At 34.7% G+C, this 8,528-nt stretch overlaps 1 protein-coding gene across 1 annotated transcript in view; it reads left to right on the top strand.

Moving 5' to 3' along the window:
* Positions 1–8,528, top strand: part of PCGF5 (polycomb group ring finger 5) — a 63,669-nt gene that overhangs the window by 34,082 nt on the left and 21,059 nt on the right. The window contains 1 exon segment of the mRNA XM_017896356.1: positions 765–913. Coding sequence (XP_017751845.1) covers positions 765–913 — 149 coding nt within the window.

Genomic DNA, 8,528 nt, shown 5'->3' with positions numbered 1-8,528 from the left:
TTTTTTTTTTTTTTTTTTTTTTAATTTGCTTTTATTTCATTCCATACCCTGACCACTGTGAGAGAGAGGATGATAGCTCTAGTTTCAGTATTGTTCCCTCAGGCCTTGTACGATGTGTATCCAACACACAGTTAAAGCTACTCCACAGATGAATGGTAAATATAGCTGCATTATTTATAGGCTACAGGTATGTAATAGGTGAAATACATTTGTATATAATATAAAGTATGCCATTCAGATTTCTTTAATGGAGTTGTAACGTTATATATTAATAGCTATATACATGTTAAAAAAACTAATTCATTATGCTCGTTTTTTTCACTGGCTGGAAATTTTGAGAACTTTTAACATTTGAAAAGTATTTGGTTTTAATTTGAATATATACTTATATATAAACTTGAGTATAATTTATATATACACATATAATTTGGAAGTATTTTTATATATCCTGTCCACTTTCTAACATAGTCTAATTACTAATTGTAATCTTTTGGCTAAATTCAGCTAGTCCTGAATCTTTCATTTGGATGTCTCAATGAGCCTAGAAATCTTAAGCTATGTTAGTAAGTTTCCAATTTTTTTTTCTTTTTTTACAAAATATTTCCGTTGTTGAGTTGGTTGGAACATTTTAAAGATACTAAGTTCTTGAAAACTGCTAGGAAATTTTTTTAAGTTGGTTTTTGTTTCGATGATCAATGTATGATTGTTTAACTTTAAAATCAACTTTGGTTTATAGCTAACTTAGGTTTGTTTAAATTATACAGATGATTCTTCAAAAGCTGACAAACCGAAAGTAGATGAAGAAGGTGATGAAAATGAAGATGATAAAGATTATCACAGAAGTGACCCACAAATTGCTATCTGTCTAGATTGTTTACGAAATAATGGGCAATCAGGGGACAATGTAGTAAAGGTGAGTGAACAAGTTCTGTGGTATTTTTATGATCAGTTTTTTAGTAAACCCTTGATAATTTGTTGACAAATTTTCTAACGCTTCAAAATGTTTGTTTTCAAAGTTTTAATTAACATGATTAAATAAAATACCATTCTTTGACAATCCTGTGCTTACAAATGGTTACAAGTCCCACAACTGAACCGTCCTGGGCCAATGCCACCATCTAGTGGCTAATGCCCAGAATCACACCTCTCTTTCTCCACCTCCTTTTATACCTTTGTTGGGAATTCATATGCATGATTTCTGTTTTTTAGAGTGGTGACCAACTTAGAGAATTTCATGTCACTAGTAGTTCTAGCCATTTTATTCATTCTCTTCTAATTTTATCCTTTATTTCTCTATTTTTATTTGCAACTCAACAAGATTTCCATGTCAGAGCTAACATACTTTGTGAATAATTTAATCAACTAGTTTTGAAGTAAAATTAGATGTTGTAAAATGCCTCTGAACTTTTAAATTCCTTGAAGGCCTTCAGTTATTTCCTATAGAATCTCCATTTCTGGTACTGTTCTCCTCTGCCTCTGCTAATTGAATCTTTCCTTAGAGGATCTTTATAGAAAGTTTAAAACACTCTGCTTTTATTGATTTTCTTTGGTCTTTAAATGGTGTTACTTTAATAATGTTTTCTACCTTTTTATTGCAAGCAGCTTTTCTTTTTATTACACATATTCACTACTTTAGCTGTTAGATTTTTGCCACTTTATCCTAGCAAATGTCAGCCACTGAGAATATTGTTTCTCTCTCTGTATTCTGTGTTTTATTCAAATGCCTATATTCATTGTCTCTAATTTTCTTTTACTTCTTCTGTGTAAATCTATAAGCTAGTAGGTTGAATTTTTTACTAATATGTTTAATGGCATTTTCCTATTAGGAAGTGAAAAACAATTTTTCACTTCAGATTAAGTTTTCCTAGCATCTTATAGCAATATTAATGAGCATAGTAATTCAATGACTATTTATCCACTATGTGAATAGTAGGCAGTGAAGATGTAAGTAGTAAGAAAAAAACATCTTTCACTCAAGGAACTTGGTTAGGTCTTATACATACAAATAGTTAAAATAAGGTAATTCATTTTGTTAAGGGGAATTTATTGGACAGGTCATGTAATAAAGTGCATCTGTATTTACAGAAATGACCACTGTACCTGTTTATCCTTATAATACTTTCAGTTGTTTCTTGTGGTCTTTCCCAAAAGTCATCTCCCTTTTGGAAAGTTCTTTTCATAGAGTTCATGGTCATCCTTTAGCTCTCTAATACATGAGTTAGCTCATAGTGAAAGTTAAATCAGTGGAAAGGCTGAATATCTTCTCATAAACAAATGTAAAGTCCACTTCTCTGCATCATTTCTCATATGAAAGTACAAAATACTGAACTTTAGAAATGTATTTGAAAAATTAACTACCCCTGCTTGTTGTTTTCCATTTTGACATCTTTGACACTTTGCTGTTCTAGTCGACCTTTTATCCATTCAGTCTTTCCTTTATGAACTTTTCTTCATCCTTGTACCTTCATTCTTAGTTTATAAATTACTTTTACTAAGCTACCCTGGTTCTTCCCTTTTTTCCTGGGCCATTCCTGCTTTGTCTCCACTGGCTCTACTTCTTGCCTTCTACTTGATATATATGAGTATGTCCTAATACTTTCCGTATATCTATTTTAGAAAGTCTTCTCCATTTTCTATGTGGCTTCAACTACGCAAAGGATTTTTTAACTTTTATTTTAGGTTCAGGGTACATGTGCAGGTTTCTTACATAGGTAAATTGCATGTCACAGGTGTGGTATAAGGTTATTTTGTCACCCAGGTAATAAGTATAATACTCAATAGGTAGTTTTTCAATCCTGTCTCTCCGCCTACCATTCCGCCTTCAAGTAGAGCCTCGTGTGTGTTGTTCTCTTCTTGATGCAAAGGACTTTTAAGACCTCATTTCCAACCCTGCTTTTTTTCCCAAGCTCAAATATTATATCTCTGTTTTTAAATAGACCAGTTGAGAGTTTCACTAACACCAGAAACTTGACTCATCTAAGTTGTCTAATTCATTACACTTTCATCTAATTTTGGTCCAGACATGCAGTTTTAGTTATGACTACTGTCTTTCAGCCAATCAAATAAGTTCCAAAGCTTGGCGTCATCTTTGACCTGTTACTGTTTTCTTTCAGCCAGTCACCAAGTCCTGCAAAATTCCCCCCACTTTAGTGCTGCTCACCCTTATATCTACATTTTTTAAAGTAGTTATTAAGTGTTTTCTGTGCCCTTAATTTTTATTTTGTTATCCAGGGCTAGGACCACTTGCCTGAGTTTGTGTAAGGCCCAGAGTAAGGGCCGTGACCAATCTCAGGGTCAGATGGTAAATGTTTTAGACTCTGTAGGCCATATGGTCTCTGTTGCAATTTACTCAACTTATTCATTATAGCACTAAAGCAGCACAGACAATAGTAAATGAATGGGCATGGTTATGTTTCAATAAAACATTACTTATAGAAATTGATGGCCAGCCAGATTTGGCCTGAGGACATGGCCATTGTACAGGCCAAAAGTTTGCCACCTTTTGGCCTGTACAATTAAGTCATAACTCCTTACATTAGCATTCAAGGCCCTTCATTAACAAGCACCTCTTTTAATAAGTTTATCTCCCATTAAACCCATTAGTAAATCCTCCTTTCAAAACAAGTGATTATTCCTTTATTCCTTTATGTATGTGTTCATTCTCTCTCTCTCTCTCTCTCTCTCTGTCTTCCCCCCGACCTCATGTGTGTGTGTGTGTGTTGGAGACCATATATCTGACAAAAGATCTGTATCTAGAATATATAAAAGTTTGTGTTACGAATATTTAAGACCTCTAAAACTTTGAACAACCCTTCCTGTTTGGCGTGTTCTTTCCTCTTCCACCATCCTATGCTTCTGTCAAGACCCAGAGATTTTTATTCTTTGTGATGCTTTTCCCAACCTAGTGAATCCCTTTTCTGAAATTCTGTAGTACTTACATTTATCCCTCAATTAGGGATTAGTTTGTTATCTATTAAGGATGTGCCTAAGAGTTCTAGGCACTGATATTGTCTTTTTTTATGTGTGTGTTGTCCTTGATACTAGACCATAAATCCCTTAGTGGCAGAGACACAATGTCTGTATTGCTTTATAGCCTTTTCAGCCATCTCATTCCTCTGCAGTAGGGTGTGATTCACAAGTGTGGTGGGGCAGTAGTTGCATGTAGCGTTTATACAGAATACCTACTGCTTTTGTAATACAGAAGTCAAAGTTAACAGTGGGATGTCAATAGAAAGAGTAGGGTAAGTATCTCTGAAAATTCACTTTTCCATAAAAGTATAAAACTACTGGCAAAAATGTTCAGTATCAGCTTTTTCAAAGATCTGATATTAAACAAAGGCTTATAGATGCCTATAGAGCATTTTATCAAAAAGATGACTAACTCTCAGTATAAAAGGTGAGCTTTGTGGCATTTTAACTTGCTTTAGTTCCAGCCCCTGCTCAAATTCTGCAGTAGCCTTGAAAATAACAGCCTGCTTTCCCATTGCAGTCTCTCAGGGACCAAAGGGAAAGAACAGAGGTAGAGCTCTTTCAAAGCCGCATTGCCAAAGAATGGCCATCATTTGACCTGTCTGGTTGTTTCCTAGGAGACCCCACTGACAGGATTGTCAGTATTCAACTTGACTTGGAGCTTGCCCCATGGAAAAGCCTTCTCTGTGGGTGGGGAAAGGAGCATTTGTCAAAACAATTACAGACAAATGTTTCAACTTTACAGCTGCCTGAGGTATCGATAACATTTGGAGCAAACAAGAGGCTATCCAAAAAGCTTAAATGGAAAAGCTGGAGAGCGAGATGTCCCTAGGAGCTTCAAAAAGATGTGACATATTCCTTGAAATCTAGAGGGCCATGTGCATATGTAGAGTTGTATGTATGTTCAGGGAAGACCTGAGAAGGCCCTAAGCTCTCACCTCTGCCTGACCTTGAAGTGCTCTGCACGAGTAGGAAGTGAAGATTAAGGCAGAGTTGTCAACACCTTGGTTGAATATTGGTGGTATGCCACCAAACACATACCCAGACCGTTGGCAAAGACTGAGCAACTTAACAGCTCCAGATGTGTAAAGAAATCTCTGTTCAATTATTAGCTGACCTCTAGGCAGAAACTTTCATGACTACATATGGTAAAGAATACAGACTTTATGGAATTAGTTTAGGACTGAAGAGCAGGCAGGAATCTGATTTCCAGTATTGCAACATTTGTATCATTTAAAATGTCTAGTTTCAACAACAACAAAATATGAGAGATACTAACAAATACAGTGGTCCCTCAGCATATGTTGGGGATTAATTCCAGGACCCTTCATGGATAATAAAATCTGTAGATCCCATGTCCCTTATATAAAATGGTGTAGTATTTGTACATAACCTGTGCACAACCTGCTATATACTTTAAGTCATCTCTAGATTACTTTTAATACCTAATATAATGTAAATACTATGTTAATAGTTGTTAATACTATGTTATTTTTATTGTATTGTTATTTTATTGCTTTTAAAATATTTTGATCTGTGACTGATTAATTTCCAAATGCAGGACTGCAGTTACAGAGAGTTGATTGTATGACCCATACACAGGAAAATGAGCAGTCAATAGAAACTGTCCCTGAGGAAGCCTAGACATTGTACTTATTAGGCATAGATTTGAAATTATCTGTTTAAATATGTACAAAGAACCAAAACCATGGTCTGAGCACCTATATGAAAATACAAGAATGGTCTCACCAAATACAGCATATTAAATATTTTTAAATATTCTGGAGTTGAAAAGTATAGCAACTGAAATGAAAATTTTACTGGTAAGGCTCAACAGCAGACTTGAGCCAAAGAAAAAAAAAACCTATAAAATTGAAGTTAAATGAATTGAAATTATTCAGTCTGAGAAACAGAAAATAGAATAAAGAAAAATGACCAGGTCCTCAGAGACCTGTAGACATCATCAGGCTTATCAGCATACACATAATGGAAGTTCCAGAAGGAGAGGAACTGGAGAAAAAAGGACAGAAAGTGTATCTGAAGAAATAATGGCCCCAAAAAAACCAACTAAATTTGATGAAAATCATTAAGCATCTGAGAAGCTTACAAACTTCAGGTATGATAAATTCAAAGAAATTCATACCTGGGCACATCATAATCAAACTATTGAAAGACAAAGAGAAAATCTTGAAAGCAACAATATAAAGGTGACTCATGCACAAAGGACCCCCAGTAGGGTTAGTAGCCGATTTCTCACAGAGAGCTGTGGAGGATAGAAGGCAATAGGATAATATATGCAGAGTGCTCAAAGACAGAAAACTGTCAACTAGTAAATCTATATTCATCAAAAATCTATAACTTTCCAAAAGGAAGGAGAAATTAAGATATTCCCATGACCTTGGATTTGGCAGTGGATTCTTAGAAATGACACCAAAAGCACAAGCAACAAAAGAAAAGTAATAGATAAATTGGACTTCATTAAAATATAAAACTCTCGTGTATCAAAGGACACTTAAGAAAGTGAAAAGGTTATAGAATGGGAAAATATTTACAAATCGTATCTGATAAACCTTTAATATACAGGTATATGAAGAACTCTTATAAATCAACAATGAAAAGATGGCCCAATTTGGAAAAAAGTAGGCTAAAGGCTTGAACAGACATTCCTCTAAAGAAGTTATAAAAATGACCAATAAGCACAGGAAAAGTTGCTAAACATCACTAGTCACTGGGGCTCTGCAAATCAAAACCACAATGAGGTATCATTTTATACCTACTAGGATGGCCAGAAATTTTTTTTAAGGAAAATAATAAATGTTAGAGAATGTGGACAATTGAAACCTGATACATTGCTAGTGGGAAGGTGAAAGTGCAGCTACTGCAGAAAACAGTTTAGCCGTTCCTCAAAGAGTTGACGTGGTAATTCCACTTCTAAGTATGTGATCATATCCAGTAGTCCCCCCTTATCTGTGGAGCATATGTTCCAAGACCCCCAATGGATGCTGCAACCACAGATAGTACCAAATAATCCTGTATATACTGGTTTTTTTTATTTGATAACTGAGATAGCTAAGTCACTAATGGACAGGTAGCCTATACAGCATGAATATACTGGGCAAAAGGAGGATTCACAACCTGCGCAGGACAGAGTACGATGCTGCAAGATTTTAACATGTTACTCAGAATTGTATGCAGCTTAAAACTTATGAATTGTTTATTTCTAGAATTTTCCATTTTGTATTTTTGGACAGTGATACATTGACTGGGTAACTGAAATCAAGGAAAGTGAAACTGCAGATAAGGAGGGACTACTGTATAAAAGAATTGAAAACATGTTCACACAAAATCTTGTATATGTATATTCATAATAGCATTATTCATAATAGTCAGAAAGTGAAAAACAACCAAAATGTCTATGAACTGATGAATGGAAAAGCAAAATGAAAGAAAATGTGATACTATTCAGTCATAAACTGCAATGAAGTACTGATACATGCTACAAAATGGATGAACCTTGACAACTTCATGCTAAGTGAAAGAAGCCAGATACAAAAGGTCACATATTATGTGATTCCATTTATACAAAATGTCCAGACAAGGATAAAGACAGAAAGTAGATTAGGGTTGTCAGGGACTGGGAAGAGGGAAAGTTGGGGAGTGACTGTGAATGGATTTGGGTTACTTTTAAGGATGATGAAAATGTTTTCGAATTAGATCATAGTAATGGTTGTACAACTTTGTCAATAATATAAAAACTATTATTAATCTCTGAAAGATTATGAGTAGTGATACCAACATCATTTCTGGAGATTCTTCCTGATTTCTTGGCAGATGAAAAATACACAAATTAAGAGTCTTCCAGTACAGGTTGAGTATCCCTTATCCAAAATGGTTGGGACCAAAAGTTTTTTGGATTTTGGAATATTTGCATTGTATATACTTAAAGCTGAAGCTTCCAAATCTGAAATGAGTTAGTGTCATGTCAGCCCTCAGTTTCAGATTTTGGGACATTTCAGATTTCAGACTGGGATGATCAACCTACACCCCTATATTCTTCTCTGACTTAGGCTTGTAAAAATGTGCTAATGATTCTTTATAAGCTGTTTGGGGCAAGAAGAAAATTGACAGGAAACCTTGGGATAGTTGAGAAGGTGAACAGCTAACAGGGAAGATAGACTTGTACATTTATCCCTTTGCTTTCATGCTGTCTAGAATATCCGTCTTCACATTTGAAATGGGTAGAATATGTGTTGATTTAAATGTAACTTTTCTGTTTTCTTTTAATGGATACTTTATCATCTGTATTGTGACCAGGTTATTATTTGTTAATTTATTTCTGTTGGTCTTGGCCAGGGAATATGTTTTGCTAGGAAAACATCTGCTAGGAAATAAACATTGAATAGTTATGACTTAGTGAATTTAAGAACACTGAGATGTTGTTCCAGATGCTGACCTCATTTCCTATACATACAAATAGGAGTAATATCTTTAAAAGATTCTATTGTTTTCTGTGTTTTAGTATTCTGATAACTTTTGAGGTTGTGGAATATAATTTTGTT

This window comes from Rhinopithecus bieti, unplaced genomic scaffold (assembly GCF_001698545.2).
Source record: "Rhinopithecus bieti isolate Rb0 unplaced genomic scaffold, ASM169854v2 scaffold_26871, whole genome shotgun sequence".
NCBI lineage: Eukaryota > Metazoa > Chordata > Mammalia > Primates > Cercopithecidae > Rhinopithecus > Rhinopithecus bieti.
This window is presented reverse-complemented; position numbering and strand designations above follow the sequence as displayed.